Source organism: Triticum urartu, chromosome 4, assembly GCF_003073215.2.
Source record: "Triticum urartu cultivar G1812 chromosome 4, Tu2.1, whole genome shotgun sequence".
Classification (NCBI taxonomy): Eukaryota; Viridiplantae; Streptophyta; class Magnoliopsida; order Poales; family Poaceae; genus Triticum; species Triticum urartu.
In genome coordinates, this window is record NC_053025.1 from 612,023,409 (window position 1) to 612,043,823 (window position 20,415).

At 46.2% G+C, this 20,415-nt stretch overlaps 2 protein-coding genes across 2 annotated transcripts; both read left to right on the plus strand.

Moving 5' to 3' along the window:
• The first annotated feature begins 349 nt into the window (after positions 1-349).
• LOC125553221 (ankyrin-3-like) lies at positions 350-7,483 on the plus strand. The gene is made up of 11 exons (XM_048717017.1): positions 350-592; positions 673-843; positions 1,039-1,170; positions 1,887-2,026; positions 2,836-2,922; positions 3,324-3,443; positions 4,629-4,778; positions 5,355-5,456; positions 6,542-6,712; positions 6,814-6,893; positions 7,110-7,483. Exons 1-11 carry the CDS (start codon positions 469-471, stop codon positions 7,159-7,161), a joined length of 1,329 nt encoding a protein of 442 aa, XP_048572974.1. The 5' UTR covers positions 350-468; the 3' UTR covers positions 7,162-7,483.
• Positions 7,484-17,680: 10,197 nt separating this feature from the next.
• LOC125553222 lies at positions 17,681-19,426 on the plus strand. The gene is made up of 3 exons (XM_048717019.1): positions 17,681-18,484; positions 18,559-18,782; positions 18,938-19,426. Exons 1-3 carry the CDS (start codon positions 18,139-18,141, stop codon positions 19,244-19,246), a joined length of 879 nt encoding a protein of 292 aa, XP_048572976.1. The 5' UTR covers positions 17,681-18,138; the 3' UTR covers positions 19,247-19,426.
• Positions 19,427-20,415: the final 989 nt, after the last annotated feature.

Here is a 20,415-nt window from a genome sequence, read left to right on the forward strand (position 1 = left end):
GTATTTATTATAATTTGTCGATAACAGATCTGATCATTTTGTTTTTTTCCCCTACATATAGCTTCGGTCTTATGTGACTTTGCTATTTGCCGACGTTTTTTTTTGTGTGTGCGTGGGTTTGTGTTGGCCGTGTGCCGGGTGCATTCGAACTATACAGATGCTGGGTGTGTGCTTTTTGGGTTTGTATCCTCTTGATGCTTTTTTTTGAGCTAATAAAATTCAACCTTTATAAAAAAATCGTTGCTATACGGACATGGATGTATTTTTTACTTCTACCATTCTTTGTACTACCTTGACTGCAAGTTTTTCTTAAAAAAACCCAGAACAGAGGTAGTGCTAGTCCAGTCCACGCCCAAAGCGTGCGCGCAACATTTCCATTTCAACCTTTGACTGACACGCCGCCGCCCTCCCGTCTTCGCTGCCAATCCCCCCCTCTAAACCCTAGGCCCATCGCCGCCGCCGGCCGCCATGGCGCCGCCTCGCTCCACCGCCGCCCCTCCAGACCTCCCTATCCCCTACCCTACGGCCGTCGACGAGTTCAATCTGCATCTGCTCCACGCGGCGAGCGAGGGCGACCTCCCGCTCTTAAAGGGTACGTCTTTCGGGTGGGCTGGCGTCTGGGATCCCAGGGCAGGGAGGTACTGATTTCCCCCGGGGTTCGTCGTGTTGCAGGGCTGGTGCGGGCGCTGGAGAAGAGCACGCGGGATCCCAGGGAGGTGCTGGATGCGACCAGGGAGGAAGGCCTCGGGGCGCTGCACATGGCCGCCAGAATTGGGAGCGTCCCGGTGTGCAGGTACCTGGTCGAGGAGATAGGGGTAGATGTGGACGCCGACGGCGATGAATGTACGTGCCTCTGCCTCTTAATTTGTCTCTAAAATGTACCATAGCCCTCTTGGTAGGTGCGTTCGTAATATAAAAATTCCTAGGCCAGCAGTAAATTCCATGCTGTTAATTAGAAAACAAAGCATGCTCTGATAGCCAGGGATCGATGATCCCGGTATACATCTCTTTCCACTGACACGCGTCTTCATCTGATAGCCGTAACGCCTCTGCTTTGCGCAATGTTTGGTGGAAGCTTGGATACTATCTGCTATCTTCTCGATCATGGGGCTAATCCAGACAAAGTTGTCGGCGACCGCTTCACCCCGCTTCATCATGCCGCTGGAATGGGTACTTCTCTGCTAGCACATGGCATTTTTCTTCCAATAGTATTGTATTGCAATATTGTTCTACTATGATATGATTCCCATGCGTGTTGGAAAGAGAGTATGTAGGAGATGGTATCTGCAATAGATCTACTTTGGGAGGGGGCAAAGTATTCAGATTTATTTCCTAGCTTACGTTTTTCTTTTGAATAGGATTCCTAACTTATGATGACAAACATAAACGGCTAATTGACCAAAACTACCTAGCTTACATCAACCCATCTACTAGTTTCTTGCTGGTATTTAACTTATGATGTAAAATTATGCGCCTCAGCTTCTTGCTGGTATTTCACAGCCATCTTCCTTCCCTCAGCTAATGTAAGGAAAGTGGGATACATTCACACTGATAGCTAAATTGATGTGAAGTCGACAACAACGAAAATTTTACAGAGTGCCCCTCTTTTCATGGGGGTGTTTTATTGTTGCCTGGCTAGAGGTTGCCTGGGCGAATGTTTCATGGTTTTTGTTGTATACTTTGGATATCAGTGCCATTTCCTTTTTGTCTCAAAAGTTGCCCATTTTCTCATATTCTTCTCCCTTGTCTGTTTGTAACTATTCCTGGGAATGTAGTTTTAATCGGTGTGTGTCTTGATCATATAAAATCCCCCCATCACACAATTAGTTGTACTTTGTAGCATTTACCTGTTGGATTCCCTTTTCATCTTTTTGTCCTTCACTCAGGAGACCGTGAAATGGTGGAACTCTTGCTTACAAAAGGAGCTTCTGTTGACTCAGTATCTGTCAGTGGGACACCATTGCATATCGCTGCCTTCAGAGGGCAGGATGAAGCTATGAAAGTTTTATTGGAGAACAACGCAGATGTAGGTTTAATAACACATTGTTTCCTCCCGAGGTGTAATTTTGGCTAGCTGCATTGTTCCGATTAAACAACGCGGCTGTTTCGTGCTTTGCTGGTTGTGTTGAGTCGGCTTTACTGCTTTTTATTCAGTAGTTTTGAAGTCCGAGGGCAATTATGAGCTAACTTGATACATTTTTCTAGCAATTATTAAAGATCATGCCTTTGTAGCAGTGACTAAGTTCACCCTGTTAACTTTTGTTTAAATTCTGCTGAGGCTGCATTCTCGATAGGCCAGAGTGGTTTCTCTGTACTCCATAGGCTGTTGCTTAAACCCCGTTCGTACCTGCTTCTTCAATATAGGCTCCACTATACACACAGTTATATGTTTTCCCAATGCCAATTTTAAGGGCATTGCAACCTTCTGAATTTGTATCCCCTCTAGTATTCATGATGATGTATGTTTTTCTTTCACATACGCTTGTTCTGTCTGGCGGCTCTTGGTGGGTTCATCCCTAGGCTCTAGCCTACCCAGCTTAGCTGGGAACAAAAGGGTGTGCTGTTATGTGGTACTTCTCCTTCAAAGGGACACATGGGACAGAATTGATAAAACGGTCTAATTGCTTAACATGGCCACTAAGGCATTAATGCTCAATATATTATTCCAGAAGCTCTTGTTGATACATGTTTGCTTTTGCAAAGTCATTGGAAGATTTTTCTTATTACAGAAGGTCATAGGACCACAAATCATTCTCCTTTTTTATTTTTATGTTCTTTCCTACATTTTACTTCAGTATATATATAGTAACTCGTGTGTTATTCGTTTCTCACCAGCACAACAAGATACTGCCTGGTATTGACACCCCCCTTATTTCTGCTATAACTGCTTCCTCAGTGAAATGTGTCAAGCTCCTGGTTGAGGTATCATGAATGCAGTCTCATTTTCATTGCGTCAGGCCTCAGAATTACTTAAGAAATTTTTGGTTCAATGCTACTCCTTCCATTCATTATTATAAAGACGTTCTAACTTTTCTGATTTGGATGTATATAGACACATTTTAGTGTGTTTGTTCACTCATTTCAGTCCGTATGTACTCCGTATTGAAATTCCAAAACATCTCATATTTGTGAACGGAGGGAGTACATTTTTGCACAGTAAAGTAGGTTTGGCCTTCTTTAACGGTGTTTGTTATGTGATGTACCTTTGAGACACTTTTGTGGATGCGCTACACTAATTATTTCCACAAGAAAGTGTCGTGTCTAATCGGCAGTGAGCTCATAGAGTTCCTCTAGAAACTGATTCTTATAATACTTTTTGGTAGGCTGGTGCTGATGTCAATGACGGTCTTGTACCCCCTTTAGCTGCTGCTGCGGATAAAGGCTTAACTGCATGCTTGAAATGCTTACTGGAAGCTGGAGCTGACCCTAATGTTCCTGACCCCGTAAGATTTCTTTACCTCTATGCCATGGCATGCCAATTGCTTGAACATAGGTACTGCTGTTCACACACATAAGAATACTATTTAGAGGTTTTCATGATTGGGTTATGCATTGCATCACAGACACTTTAAGAGTTTTGATAGCGCATTCTAAGATCTACCAGATTCTGCAAATTGGAAGCCTGGCACATATTTTAAAAGTGAATTCTTGGAGCTGTTGCTCTTCCAAACAGGTCCAATAATTCATGAAGCTGGGTATCCATAGTTCCAAGAATTCACTGAGCTGGAATTGGGGGGTTTTGGGTGTGTGTTTTGTTTGTTAGGCTTAAATCATCTTATTTTAGCCTACATATTATCCAAGAGTTGGAGCTGCTCCAAACATGTCCTAAGATTCTTGCCATAATAAAATTGTTCCACTCAATCCAACATCCTAGAATCCTATATGTAGACTGTATGTGCTGTCACATGCTGCATGCAAATATAATTCTAGGGGTCATGTGTTTTCTTATGAAATTAGACTTAATTAAAACTGCGATTGAGACTTTTGGCTTTCTTCATTTGTTAGACTTAGGTGCACTAACCATTGTATTAGAAATATTTCCATGATCGTAATGCATCCTAGCAATTGCATACACACTTACCTTTCTGAATAACATAGAACCAGTGAGCTGCTGGCATTTTTCATTTCTTTTTAGGACTGTTTATCTATTTTTTAGCATGCTGTGTTACGTAATTGGAATGGGAGGCCATCAAATGATAAAAATACATCTCTAGTAACTCTTCAACAATGTCATATACATCGCCAAGTCATTTTGAAATCCTGCGTATCTTGTACGAGTTAGTTGTACAAGATTATCTGTACTAGGGCTGCTTATGTTTAAAGACATAATGTCATTGCCAAAGAAATATTTGTAAGACAACTCGGAATCATGTTTCAAGTTGCATCAGGGCTGTCAGTTTGCAGTCTGAACACGGGGATATGCCAAAAGGAAGGGGTTCAAATTTTAAATGGACAAACATGGTTTTTTGACAATCATTTTTAGCAATTGGTTCTCATATTTTTTTGTAATTATGTTACCTTTTTTTATCTTACTAATGATCTATTTGAGTACGCTTTTCCGCCTTAGTTTCCATTCCCTCTGGCCTTTCTGAAAGTGCCTTTCTGAAGTTGAACTTTGTGTACAACAGTCGGGTAGGCTGCCAATAGAACTCGCTGCACTGAACGGTACAAGGGAAGATGTTGAGATCTTATTCCCTGTAACTTCTTGTATTCCAACTGTGCATGATTGGAGCATTGACGGAATAATACTTCATGCAAAGTCAGTGTCTATGGAACAGGTATGCATTAGATCCTGTGTATTTCATATATTTTCTAGTTTAACACTGGCATCAACTTTGAATCCATGGTTTCCCAGTTAGAATTACCATACATAAAATTAGCCATGTTTCTTTTTGCCTCTTTTGATTGGATGAACAAGAATTTTATACATGCTATTGATAACATTTTATAAGATTCTTTGGTTGGGGGTGATGGCCTGATAGGGCTTGTAAGGTTATATTTATGTAAAAAGTAATATCTTCAGTAAAGAGAAGAACAACTGATATGGTGATAATGTGGGCTTTTGTGTGGGTGGGTGGGGTGGGGGGTTGTAGCTGAAGCTGCTTTTAGGAGATATGAGTTCTCGAAATTAATATTTCCTTGTTACTATCAGGAGCAAGACTGAGGATGGAGATGTTTCTGTAATTGAACATGGCTGTTTTGCTACTTTTTTGTGGCACAATATTATGCGCTATTCAAAAAACAGCCGCACCAGCCAAGCACCTATTGTTTTTAAAAACTATGATAGTATATGTACTGCTTTATACTGTCATTCCTGGGTCTTCTTGATTCACTTGTTTTTCTTGATCATTTAGGGTGATTATTCAAATGTAAAAAGAATAGACGAGCTGAAGTCACTTGGGGTTAAGTCTGTCAAGAGAAATGATTATTCTACTGCGGCAACAGTGTACAGTGTGGTATGCTACTATACCTTATTTCTCAACGTGCAGTCTTGAATTATATCAGCTGAAGTTGCTTGAATTGATGTTAGGTGGTCATGATCTGGTTTCACATTATTCTTGTCATACATGCTCACTTTAGAGAGAGTGATGATCTTTGCGACCGATAAGTACAGTTGGCCTCATGCTTTGCTTTGAGACACATCTCTCTTTGATTTATTGAAAATAATTTTTATTGCCGTATGTAAGTTTGATCATGAGGACCTGACAAGGACTTACTGTATCCTTAAACAGCAGTAGAACCGTTGTTCATTTCACTTTTTGATGGGGAACGACATGGGCTCTGCTTTTGCACTGTAGCAGAGGGGAAAACACAGTACAACTGTACATCAGAGAAAAACGCGTAAGACTCACACATGGAAGCTAAACTAAGCAACCCAGCACCCTAACTCGGATGAGCATACTCGAGGATCAGGACATCCTCCTGAATGGAACTAGCTAACGCAGCCGCTTTATCATTTTCTGCTCTAAGATCCTTCGGCTTCTGACCACGATTCCCTTTTTCCGGGATCCTCCTCCACCACTTGCAATCGTGGGTGAGGAAAACACAATGGAGGAAATGATGGGGTCGTCAAAGCTGGAATTGTTGCCACACATCCTTTGCATAAAAGCACTTGAGAGAAACTTGCAGCACACTCTCAGGTTCCTGGTCATACAGGCAGCAAATACTGTTGTGTGGCCAACCTCATGCACTGAGCCTGTTCGCTGTCCAGTTGTTGATTTCTGGGTTGTGGGTTTGGACATTAAGAGATTTTGATATCTCTTACTTGCAAGGAAGAATGGAGAATTATTTGTACATAGAAATTGAACCTGTTTGACAATTGTCTTCACTTCAACATTGTCCTATTCTTGTACTTCAGTTACTGCTATAAGGACATTAGCTTGAATTGAATTGACAATATTGTCCAGACTAGTGCATTTTTAAGTTCTAATTCATCAGAAATTCAAGGTTTTCTTTGCAAGCAAGATGTGATTGCTTTTTTTATTATGTAATCAGATCAGACATGTCCTAAGTTTGGTCTCAACCTGTTGGATGCATGCAGGCAATAGAGCATGACCCTCATGATGCTACCTTGTTCTCGAACAGGAGCCTTTGCTGGCTCCGCATGGGCGATGGACACAATGCTTTGCAGGACGCTCTTGCGTGCAGAGAAATGCGGCCTGGCTGGCCAAAGGCCTGCTACCGGCAGGGCGCAGCGCTCATGTTATTGAAGGTGTGATCGAATATATCTATCTGGTTGGCTAGTTTGTTACTCCTTTATTATACCGCCGCATGTCACCCGTTGTTTTACACCTTGCATTGTATCATCATCAGGACTACGGGGGTGCACGTGATGCTTTTCTGGATGCAGCCAAGTTGGACCCGCAGAGCTCTGAGATCAAGGCTGCGTTGCGGTACGTTTCAGTTTCACCCATAACCTGTCATATCTGAATCTACAGCCGATTTGCACAACTACTGATCTTGATCTACAGACATACTCGAAGGAGATTTATGCACTGCATACATTTATTTGTTAGACAACGTTAGTCATGCATTGAAAAGCCTAAGCCTAATTGTGCCAAAACCCTAATGATTCTGATATACAGTTGGTGTTGGAATTAAACATGCAGGGAAGCTATGAATTCCTTGGAGATATCCGATGGCGCAACAAAGACCACTTGAACAGTATGGAACTGGAGTTCCCTGAATTGGCCTTGTTGTTTCATTGGTTAACTTGGTGAACCAGTATGAGGAAAGAAGTAGCATTAGGGATCGACGGAGGGCACTTTTGTCATTTCCAGCTGCTGCCTCGGCTCTTTTGTTACCTATTTTCTTTTACTTTGGTGAAAAAAAGTAGCAAGAGATGCGTCGACCTAGTCATCAGTGGCTAAGTAGACGAGAAGATACATGGACCAAACTCCAAAAGAATATGCGAGAGAAGAACCAAACAATGCAATACTATCTTTCGTACTCATGTAGTAAAGAAGTGGTCTTGGTCAGAGCCTCAGAGGAGCTATTAATCGTCTCTCAGAAAAAAAAAAGGAGCTAGAATGCTACTCCCTCTGTTCCTTATAAGTCTTTGTAGAGATTCCACTATGAACCACATACGGATGTATATAGATGCGTTTTGAAGTGTAGATTCACTCATTTTGCTCCGTATGTAGTTCATAGTGGAATATCTATAAAGACTTATATTTTGGAATGGAGGGAGTAGATCGAAATCGTTGGGAGTAAAGAGATCATTAACAGCGGTGACTGCTGCTGTAAAGTGATCATTCACGGCGGTGACTGCTGCTGCTGGTAATGGTACCGGTGGGTCGATGGCCGGCGTTGTCCCGTCGGTGATGATTTGCCTGCCCACCCACATATATGCCACTGTACTATTGCCTTGACTTACTTGACGACTCCCACGCTCAGCAGACATCGGCTTTCGTGAGTTGGCATAGTTGTAAACAAACAAACCATGCGTCTCCAAGAGAACGGAATTCAAACCAATAATTCGTGAGTTGGCGTAGTTGTATGTTGAGAACAAACAAACCATGCGTCTCCAAGAGAACATAATTTAAACCAATAATTCGTGAGTTGGCATAGTTGTATGCCGAGAACAAACAAACCATGCGTCTCCAAGAGAACATAATTTAAATGAATAATGTTACACCTATTGGGGAGTTGTGGAAGATTTACGGCCAACTAGGAAACGAGATTGACGTGGCTGCCAGCCCGTGCTGAATGAGCAAAAGAAGAAGGAAGATAATGCACAGCTATTTACGACGCAAGGAAAAAAAATAGAAGGCAGCTCAGTTTTTCCAAAGGGAGACGAGGTTCATTTTTTGCATCATTCTTCTAGCTTTTCTTGATCAAGTCCAAGTATGCTATAGTTGTTGTTTCGATTTCTGTTAAGTTATGACTAGTGTGCAATTGATGTGATCTTGAGTTGGTTTTAACTGGTGCTACCGCTGTTCTTGTTCACCTTTTGCATCTTTCATCTAGCTTTTACCTTTTCTTGATTAGATCAATGCCCTTTGCAACTTTTGCGTCTGTAGTACAGTTACTAGCTTGATCATCTCTTTAAGTTCAACATGAAGGCCACGAGTTCATGGTTACCATGCCAACATTTAGGTAAACCTGTTATAATTTTAGTTTTGCCTTCGACCAAGGATGGTTAAAAAATTCATGTTTTATAGGCATGGATGATGGAACTGTTGGTGTTCAAGAATCAAGCGACGTGTATGTCAAGCGATGACGACAACATCGAGCACCTAAAGGAAAGCAGTATGGAACTTGAACATGAGCATAATGAAGCTCAACCAGATGCGTTACTTAGAGATCCTGAACTGGGGGTGATCTTTGATACTGAGAATGAGGTGCAAGAGTACCTACATCAAATATGCTAAGGCAAAAGGCTTTGCTATGACGAGAAGAAGCTCAAACCATGACAAAGATGTACAACGGAAGTACCATACACTTTCCCAATGTTGAGGCCCAAATCCAATTGACGAGATAGGATGTAAAGATAAAATTAACATATTCTAGAAAAAGAAGAAGCTAAAATTAACATTACTCGTGGTACTGACAGGAAACTTTATATTTTGACGGTCATTTTGGATCATAATCATACAAGAAGTTCACATAAATCTCGGTTCATATACAACAAAGAGTTGGATTTACATGCCAAGCGAAGGCTTGAGCTGAATGATCGGGCCAGAATATGACTAAACAAGAATTTCAATTCTTTTGTTGTGGCAGCAGATGGTCATGCGAACCTAACTTTTGGTGAGAAAATTTGTTACAATTTTCTAGAGAAAACAAGAAGGTTAAAACTTGGCAGTGGTGATGACGATGCGGTTTGTGACTGTTTTGTCAAAATGCAATCCAACACTCCTAACTTTTTGGCTTGATGCAAGAAGTAGAGCAGTGTATGACTCTTTTCATGATGTCATTACTTTTGACACAACATAGTTGATGAACAAATATGATGTGTCTTTTGTTTGTCTTGTCAAACTCAATCATCATGGCCAATCAGTGTTGTTAGGATGTGCGTTATCATCATATGAACATGGTGGACCATTTCTTTGGTTATTTCAAGCATGGCTTACATGTATGTCAAATCGTCAACCAAAAGATATGATAACTGACCAAGCAAAAGCAATTTGGAATGGTGTGGTTTTTTTTTTCTTCCAGAATCTTGATACATATGGTGTTTGTGACATATAATGAAAAAGATACCCGAGAAGTTAGGTGGATACGATGAATATGATCACATCAAGGTTGTCGTCGGCACGACAGTTTATGACTCATCAACAATTGTGTAGTTTGAAGTTGCATATCCTTGTGGAGTATAATCTTGGTGATAATGAATGGCTTAAAGGGTTTTATGACATTGGCACCGTAGGACAATAATTCGGATTCAGAATTTAAAACGCCAAATTATTTGGCTAGAAAAACGGATTATCCTACCGTGCGCCGGCCGTATATTAGTAATACCATATCCTATTAATCGGACTCTAATTCAGATAGGATTGTTGCTGAATGTTAAAAATCTTTTACCATATCCTATGGGAACAAAACTATTCTAATCATTTTCACCTTAGAAATCGGGGAGAGGTGCGGACATGTCCGCAGACAAATAAGGGACCAAATTTGATTGTTTGGCCACTTGAGTCACACTCCTCACACTGGTAGCGTACGCGCAGCATTTCCACCGCCGATTGACACGCTGCCTCTCTCTCCCCCCCTCCAAAATCCCACCACCTCGCCATCGCCAGTCGCCATGGCGCCGCGTCACCCTGCGACAGATGTAAGGTGGAATTCACCGTATATTGATCACCAGTCAGGAGTACAATTTATACAACAGAGGTTACAACCGCAGGAGCGCCTCAGGAGGGCGTCGTGCGTAATAGACGCACGGTAGGCGTGCGTCGTGGAGAGCTATCCAGAGGCGCCGCATGACTCGGTCAGGTTGGTGCAGGAGGAGTCGTGGTAGTCATGGTAGCCGTTTTCCAACAGCCCCCCGCAGTCAAAACGGGGTCGTCGACGACGTTGAGGCTGGAATGAAACTCCACGAAGACGCTGGTCGGCAACCCTTTGGTGAAGACGTCGGCAAACTGCGAGGACGATGGTACATGAAGAACACGAACATCTCCGAAGGCCACACGATCACGAATAGAGTGTAGATCGATCTCCACGTGCTTGGTTCGTTGGTGCTGAACCGGGTTGGAGGATAGGTACGTGGTGGATATGTTGTCGCAGTAGACGATCGTCGCACGTTCAGGTAGCCGCCCAATCTCCTGAAGAAGCTGGTGGAGCTAGCACGACTCGGCGACGGCATTAGCAACCGCCCGATACTCCGCCTCCGCGCTGGATCGAGACACCGTCGCTTGCCGCTTCGATGACCAGGATATGAGGTTGTCGCCAAGATACATGCAATACCCTGAGGTAGATCGGCGTGTGTCGGGGCACCCGACCCAATCGGCGTTGGTGTACGCCACGAGCTGAGATGACAACGATGGCCAGAGAAGAAGCCCGAGATGTGTAGTCCCGCCGAGATAGCGAAGGATGCGCTTGAGGAGCGTGACGTGAGGAGTGCGTGGTGAGTGCATGACCAAGCAAACCTGCCGGATGGCGTAAGAAATGTCGGGCGTGTGAGCGTAAGGTATTGCAGCACGCCGGCGAGGCTGCGGAAGAGGGACGGGTCCGGAGCGGGAGCACCAGCTGTGGCGGAGAGCTTTGCTTTGGTGTCGGCGGGGGTGGCGATGGGGTTGCAATTTAGCATGGAAGCGCGGTCGAGGATCTCGAGGGTGTATTGGTGCTGGGAGAGGAAGAGCCCGTGCGCGCTTCGCTGGACGTTGATGCCTAGAAAGTGGTGGAGAGCACCGAGGTTGGTCATGGAGAACTCGGTGGTGAGCGCGGTGGTGATGGCAGCGAGCATGTCATGGGTGCTGGCAGTGAGGATTATGTCATCAACGTACAAGAGGAGGTATGCCACGGCGGTGCCACACCGGAGAATGAAGAGCGAGGAGTCAATGCGCAAGGCCACAGAGCCCAGGGTGAGGAGGAAGGAGGTGAATCGCTGAAACCACGCGCGAGACGTCTGTTTAAACCCGTACAAGGACTTGTGAAGTTTGCACACGGCCGTATGGCGTGCGGTGTCGATGAAGCCGGTGGGTTGTTGACTGTAGATGACCTCATCGAGCGTCCCATTGAGGAATGCATTCTTGACGTCAAGTTGGTTGATAGCCCAGTTGTTGCTGACAGCGATGCTCAAGATGACGCAGATGGTGGCTGGCTTGACAACCGGACTGAAGGTTTCGCCGTAGTCCACGCCGGGCTGTTGGGTGAACCCCCGGAGCACCCAACGACCTTTGTAGCGAGCGAGGGAGCCATCGGGATGCAGCTTGTGGCGAAAGATCCACTTCCCCGACACCAAGTTGATACCTGCGGGACAAGCAACCAAAGACCACGTGTTGTTTTGCACCAAAGCATTAAATTCTTCAAGCATAGCATTGTACCAGTTGGGGTCCTTGAGGGCTTGTTTGTAGTTCGGGGGGAATAGGTGAGATAGAGGAGGGAGACGTGGTTATGGTCATGAGCTTCCGAGGTTGAAGAAAGCCGAATTTGGCCCTCGTACGCATGTTATCAAGGTTTTTGGGAGGGGCGACGGGAACAGCGCGGGGCGGGAGATGGCGCGCAGGTGGCGTATTGGGAGAGGACGGCTGGGAGCTAGTGGGGTCGGAAGGTGGCAGCGAACCAGCTGGCGAGCTCGGAGCGGGCGAGGTGGGCACGGGATCCGGAGGAGATGCGCGGGGCCCGGGCGTCTCGGGAGGGGGCGGGCTGGGTGCGGTAGTGGGTACATGATCCGAGGAAGGAGCGGGGGCAGGTGGGATTCTGGCGGTACGAGGAGGCGGGATTGGTGGGGCGCGGGATTCCAGGTGGATAGGGTGGTGGGTGCGGCTCGGATCCGGTGTGGCTGGGGCGGTGGGTGCAGCGGTGTGGTCAGCTGGTAGAGAGCTAAAGGGAAACTGCGTCTCGTCAAAAATAACGTGGCGAGACGTAATGAAGCAGTGGGTAGCGACGTCTAGGCACCGATATCCTTTATGCTCGAGGGGCAGGCCAAGGAGCATGCAGCGGACGGCGCGAGGGGCAAGTTTGTGGGGCATGGTGACCTAGGTATTAGGAAAGCAGAGGCAGCCGAAGGTGCGTAGCGTTGAGTAGTCTGGGGCGGTGCTGAAGAGGACGAAGTACGGGATGGCGTTGCAGATGGCACGCGAGGGACGAATGTTGAGGAGGAACGTGGCAGTGTGTAAAGCTTCGACCCAAAATGGTGCGGGCATGTGTGCTTGGAGGAGAAGAGCGGAGGATATCGTTAGTGAAACGGATGGCCCGCTCCGCTTTGCCATTTTGAGGAGACGTGTGCGGGCAAGAGAGACGGAGAGCAACACCCCGGTCGGAGAAGAAGGTGCGGAGGCGAATGTTTAAGAACTCGCCCCCGTTATCTCATTGCATGCACTGAATAAACACGTGAAATTGCGTAAGTACATACATGTAGAAACGTTCGAGAGTGGTAGCAGCATCAGATTTATGGCGTAAGGGAAAACTCCAGGAAAAATGTGTGAAATCATCCATGATGAGCAAATAATATTTAAAACCATAGAAGCTCGCAACCGGAGAGGTCCATAGATCACAATGAACTAACTGAAAAGGAAACGTAGTAAATGTTGTTGAATCGGGAAAGGGAAGGCGAGCTTGGTGACCGAGCTGACAAGCGTCACACGCACCACGTGGGTGGACCGGTTTATTACAAGAAGGTAAAAAATTATTTGCTAAACGAGAAAAAGAGGCGGCGCTAGGGTGTCCGAGCCGCCGATGCCATAAATTTCCAACGTCCACGGAGAGAGCTGCTGATCGCGGGCTGGAGTTGCCAGAGAACGTGTAGAGCTGGCCGTAGCTACTGCAGCTCATGAGCGGGGTCCGGGTGGCCAGATCCTTTACAACAAAGCCAAATGGGTAAAACTCAATTGAGACAGAATTATCAATGCAAAAACGTCGAACGGAAATCAAATTTGTAGCTACACGGGGAGAGTAGAGAATGTTGTTGAGGTAGAAAGGGCGAGAGGTGAGTTTGGCCGAACCAGTGGCAACGATAGGAAGATGAGACCCGTCACCGACAATGATGCTAGAAGAAGAAAACTTTGATGGAGAACAAGACATGTCGAGGTTACCTGGGTTCCCAGTCACGTGCGCGGAAGCGCCAGAGTCGAGGTACCAGTCGCCCTGCCCCCCGGGCTGCGCTGCTGCTCCATAGACAGGTTGTGCATGGCGGCGATCAGGCCGGCCTGATCCCACGACGGCTGCGGCGGCGGAGGATGAGTCGAAGAAGAAGCCGCGCCGTGGTAGGTCATGGGGTAGGCGTGAGCAGGGTTGCCGGGGCGAGGCCCGAGCACGCCAGCGGCGTTGGGAGGCACCCAGGGAGCACGCCCCTATGGAGGAAAGTGCGCACCCCACGGTGCAAAATATCCCATCTAGGGGTCTGGCCCCCCGGCATGAGATGAGCCTGTCCACGTCCGCCCTGGTTGCCGTTCTGGTAGGTGCCACGCCCCTGGCCGCGCCCGCGAGGCTGGTAGCCGCCACGCTCCGCCGGTGCCTTGTCGCGGTCGTCGGAGGGCGCGGAGGAGGAGCCGCCGGAGCTGGATCCACCGGACCCATTGCCCGAGCTGTTGCCAATCCCGATGGCGACGGCCGTCGTGCCCTCAGAGCGATCGCGGGCGTCGAGGGAGATCTCCTCGAGAAGGAGCCGAGACCGGGCCTGGACGAAAGTGGGGAACGGGTTTTGCATCGGCAGGACGGTGGCAATGATCTGATACCTGCGGGAGAGCCCACGAAGCAGCTGCAGAGTCAGGGCGCGATCGGTGATCTCCTCGTCGACATCGGCGAGCGCGTCCGCTAGCGCTTTGAGGCGCCGGCAGTACTCCGCCATGCACATGTCGCCTTGCTGCAGGTTGCGGAACTTCGCGCCGAGATGAACGGCGCAGCCAGCTTGGTTGTCGAGGAAGAACGAGTCCAGCTTGCTCCAGGCGGTGTAGGTGGTGTTGTCGGCGCCCCGGATCACCTCATACAGCTCATCGGCGACCGTGCCATAGATCCAAAGGAGGATGGTCACGTCGGCGTTCCGCCAGACGACGCCACGCTCCAGCGGCGGCGTGAAGTGGGTGATGTGGTCCTCGGCGTCGTACATGGACAGAACGTATCGCATGATGTCCTTCCACTTGGCGCAGTTGCTGGATCCAAAATCCAGCTTGAAGGGGAGGAAGTGGGTGATCTGGAGGCTGCCCATCGGGGGAATGCTGGGCGTGGGGTGGGCGGGCAGAGTAGTGGGTGGGGCGGCAAGGGGAACGACGGTGAGGGCGGCAGGTGCCGTGAGAGGAGGTGCAGACAGAGTGGGGAGGTGGAGGGTGTCGGAGGCCGTGGTGACCACGGTGGGAGCGGAGGTGCTGATGGGAGGACGCCATTAGGGAGGTCGATGGTGGCGGGTGGGGCGGAGGAGGAGGAGGAGTCGGCCATTGGGTCAGGAGCAGAGGCTCTGATTACCAAGATGTAAGGTGGAATTCACCGTATATTGATCATCAGTCAGGAGTACAATTTATACAACAGAGGTTACAACAGCAGGAGCGCCTCAGGAGGGCGTCGTGCGTAACAGACGCACGGTAGGCGTGCATCATGGAGAGCTATCCAGAGGCGCCGCATGACTCGGTCAGGTTGGTGCAGGAGGAGTCGTGGCAGTCATGGTAGCTGTTTTCCAACAGCGGCCACCTCAGCCAAGCGCAGTGCCGCCCCTTCCGGCCGCCGACGGATTACTTCCGCTCCTCCACGCGGCAAGCCGCGGCGACCTCCGCCTCTTCAAGAGTACATGGGCGATTCCAGGCAGGTTTTGTTTGGATCTGTTCCCTTTGTCTGTTTGTAACTATTTCAGTGCATGCAGTTTTAGTTGATGTGGATCTTGATCATATTGAATTTTCCCCATCACGCAATCAGTTCTACTTTGTAGTAATTACCTATTGTATTCTCTTTTCATCTTTTTCCTGTACTTAGCAGACTGTAAAATGGTGGAACTCTTGCTTGCAAAAGGAGTTTCTGTTGACCCAGTATCTTTTGAAGGGACACCACTGTATGCCGCTGCCTTGGAAGGGCATGATGAAATTATGCAAATTTTGTTGGAGAACAACGCGGATGTAGGTTTAACAACATACTATTTCCTACTAATTGTGCCTAGCGGCATTGTTTCATGTTTCATTGGTTTGGCTGTTGTGTTGAGTCCGCTTTACTGCTTTTCTTCAACAGTTGTGAAGTCTGAGCGCAATTACCTAAATTATACATTTCTTTAGCAATTATTTAAAATCATGCTTTGTAGCAGTGACTAAGTGCTCTCTGTTAACTTTTCTTTAAGTTCTTGTAAGGGTGCATTCTCGAAGAGCTCTGGCCATCTATGGTTTCTTGACTTCACAAAATAAATCTAGCTCCATGCATACTCTATACGCCATATCTTCTTGCAGCTCCATCCTACTTGCTTCTTCAATATAGACTCCACTGCAAGTTTCTGAATTTGTATTCCCTCTAGTAATTCATGACGAAAGATGTTTTTCTTTCATATACGTTTACTTCTTTTGGTGCCTCTTGGTGGGTTCATCTCTTGGTTGTAGCCTACCCAGCTTGCTTGGGAATAAAAGATTAAACGGGTGGGCTGTTATTGTTGTACGTCTACTCCTTTTAATAGATACATGGGACAGAACTAAAAAAAAAGGGTCTAATTGCTCAAAATGGCCCCTAAGGCATTAATGTTCAATATATTATTCCAGAAACTCTTGTTGATACAGTACATGTTTGCTTTTGCAATGCTGTTGATTTTTTCCCCTTCTTTTACAGAAGGCCACAGGACAACAAATGCATGCATCCTTCTATTTGTCTGCTCTTTCCTACATTTTACTTCAAATCGTGTGTTATATGTGTTTTGCCAGTGTAACAAGAAAGCACCTGGTATTGACACCCTTCTTCTTGTTGCTATAACTGTTCCCTCATTGAAATGTGTCAAGCTCCGGGTTGAGGTATCGTGCCTGCAGTCTTCATTTTCGCTATGTTAGGCCTTAGGAAGTTAGAATTACATCAGCCAATTTTGGTTCAATGCTACATTTTTCGACACTAATGTAGGTCTGGCCTTCTTCGATGGTGTTTATTATTTGAGCTACCTTTGAGATTTTTTTGTGGCCGCACTACACTAAGGTCTTACACAAGAAAACGTCGTGTCTAATCAGCAATGAAGCAAACAGCACATAGAGAGTTCCTGTACGAACTGATTTTGCAATAGTATTTTTTTGCAGGCTGGTGCAGATGTCAATGAAGGTATTCTAGCTCCTTTACTTATTGCTGCGGAGATGAAAGGCTCAACTGCATGCTTGAAGTTGTTACTGGAAGCTGGTGCCGACCCTAATGTTCCTGACCCTGTAAGATTGCTGTACCTTTATGCCATGCCAATTGCTTGAACACCACAACTGAACAGTGTATTCTTGGAGCTGGTGCTCTCGCAAACAGGCCCACAAATTAGTGGAGCTGGGTATCCATAGTTCCAAGACTTAATGGAGCTGGAATTGGGGGTGTTTCGGTCGTGCATTTTGTTTGTTAAGCTTTAATCATATTATTTTAGCCTACGTACTTGATATCCTTCAAGAATCAAAGGGTTGGAGCTCTCCCAAACACGTTTATAACAGTTCTCACATAGAAATAAATAGATATAGCATCTTCTTATAGTTTAATAGATATTTATAAATGTTTTTTTTACATATCTTACAAAATTATCAATATCAATAAACGATTATTTACACAATATTTTTATATATAATATAGATATTAATAAATCATTTCCATATATTTCTTATAAGAACACATTAATGAATGATTTTCAGTATACTTCTTGTGTTCCAGCAAATCACAAAATTAATAAAATACATTTTTTTATTAAGATAGATTTTAATAAATTATATATATATTTCTGACAAGCAGATATTAATGACTGATTTTCAATATATTTCTCGTGTTCCAGCAAAGCACACAATTAATACAAGATATTCCAACATGCGTATATGTTAAGAAATGATTTCTATATATTTCGTATAATAAGAAGACATTAATGAACAATTTCAATATATTTCTCGTTTTTCAAACAAAGCATAGAATTAATACAATATTTTTCTATATACTATAAGATGGATGCCAATTAATGTAGACATTAATGAATGATTTTGGTGTATATCTCATATCACAGCAAAGCACAAATTGAAAGCTGCTTTTGCATACATTACCAGTACTGCACTAAACATATTTTTATCTTTGTGTACAACCGACAACAAATGCAGCCAACACCAACCGACGGTAGAGCACCGTGTGCCGCTCCACGGGCGAAAGAGCTCGCGTCACCGCATCACTCACTGACAGCCCATCTCCACCTAAGCATCCCTGGCCTCTCATCCACGTGTTCCGTTCGCCCCATCTATTTCTTCCCCTTTGCTTCTCCCCGGAGGAATCCCTCCCCTTATCCCAGCCCCGCTTTGCTCATGAGCTTCCGATTTACCTTTCTCGATCTCTAACCTCCTCCTCCCTCCCTCCCCCATTGCTATGCCCGTAATTCCCGTCGCAAATAATGGTGGCCCTCGTCGCTCTCTAACCTGGTTCATCGGTGGAGGTGTCCCCGTCAGTGCACCACCCTGGAGTAATGGGGTGGGGGAAGAACCCATGCCCGTCGTGCGGCCTCCCCGCGCTGTCGCGGGCCACCATTATTTGCGACGCCTACGAACGTGGGTTCCCCGAATCCTGCGTCCACGTCTTGGGTCCGATTATGCGCCAGCCTCCGCCACCACCGCTGCCCAGCCGCCCTGGTGTGTGGGTGCGGCGGCCTCCGGTAGCGGTGACCTAGGACTGGATGGGCAAGAGGGGTCAAATTCTGGTCAAAATTGTGATGCAGGTAGTATGGGTGATGAAATTGTGTCAAAATCAAAGTAGCCAGCCCCTGATACTGATACTACTTATCTTCTACAGCAGTCAAGCCAACAAGATTGCTAGCTGTTAACGGTGGCTTGGTTCCGGAGTCATCACTGAGGCCTGTTACAGGAAGAAACTCTGGTATCCTCAAGCAGCAAAAGATCAATTTGCTTGATATAGATGCAGCGTTGCCTGAGGAAGCTTTGAGAGCCTCAAAGTCTCAACAAATAAGAAGGCGTTCATGGCGTGCTTTCATCAAACATGCAGAATCAATATCCGAGGTGACTTCATCATCTATTTATTCACCTTAATTTGTGCCACAAAAAAATATATTAAAAGCTCTCTAACATCATCATTTCCATACAAAATAAATGCTTGAGAGGGCTGTTATTAGCCACTGTACTGATTAATCGTATCTATTCTATGCCTCTTCCAGATGGTACTGGCGACCAGCATGTTGGAGAGAGTGATAAAATCCGAGTTCTTGAAGAATGATTGGTGGTACTGGTCCTCCTTCACAGTAGCTATCAAGACCTCAACTGTATCCTCGCTCGCTCTCAGGATCTACACTCTTGACGACTGTATCATGTACACCAAGGAGCCTAACATCGTGCTGGCTACAAAGGTTGTAAACAAGGGGATGACGATGAAAGAACCAGAACCATCGGTGTCATACTCTGCGCCGATTGATCTATTTTATACCCCAAACTTAAGATGTTCTGCAGAGCAGTGCAAAACAATTTGATGCTGTGGTGATAGATAGAGATGCTATAGACAGTCTTCCATTATGTGGTCCCTTGAGACTTTAGGGCTAGCTTTGATTATGCTGTTCCTGCAACGCTGCAGCCTTGACCGTTCATTTTAATAAGTCATATTTACCAGACAATAGTTGTGTGCCTTACTTATGTTAGGGCCAACGAAGAAGGAAAACACGTTGTTTATGTTAGCAAATAAGCCACGGCAGGCATGTGTAGTGTGTGTGTGCGCATGCTGGGCGTGTCGGGTCCCGGTCCATGGCCATGTTGAGACCGTGGTGCGTGCGCGCACGCGCCATCGCCCGCGTGTGTGTGTGTGTGTGGTGCGGGGTGTGCGGGCACTAATCGTGTGTAAGTAGGCCTAGGTAATTAGTGGTTCACGGGGGTGATCGTCCAGATTGCTGCAGGCTCGCCACGACCTGTGCGCGTACATGCATGTGGTGGACACTAGCAGAGCGGGCCGATCGGGCGCCCAGCTGGGTAGGAGGCGTGGGAATCACGCCCCAGCGCGGGCGTGGCCCACTCGGCGAAGCCTTTGCCGAGTATTGTTCTCGGCCAAGGGTACTCAGCCCGATTCCTACTGGCAAAGTTGAGTTTGCCGAGAACCAAAACACGGGGACTCGGCAAAGTCTTTGCCGAGAACTAAAATGGGGATTCGGCAAAAAAAAAAGACTAAACGGGCCGGACGGAGACGGTGGCCGCCACATGGCTGAAACTTTGCTGAGTACGTGTCGTGCGCACTTGGCTAAGATGAAAGCCCATGAGCGAGAAACGTCGGCACAATTATTTAGTTTCCTGAAATAAATCTCGGCAAACGATGTAATTGACAAGTTTGTGTTTGCCGAGTGGCCCACTAGGCGACCTGTTTGCCAAGATCCTTGACTTTACACTTGTCAAAGAAATGAACCATGCTTTCAAAGAAGGACACTTGGCTTTTTCGCTGAGTTGTGTTCTCGGCAATCCTCCTTTACCGAGTGGCAAACTCGGCAAAGATATGTCATATTTTCGGCTTTATTTGTTTCTGCATCTGTCCTGGAACAAAAGACATACACAGCAAAATTTTGTCCCCAAATAGTACCACATCATGGGCAATGCACAAGCATCATAAAAAGTCCAATATTCTTCATCAAATTAACTAAAGCAGCATACCAAGTCTAAA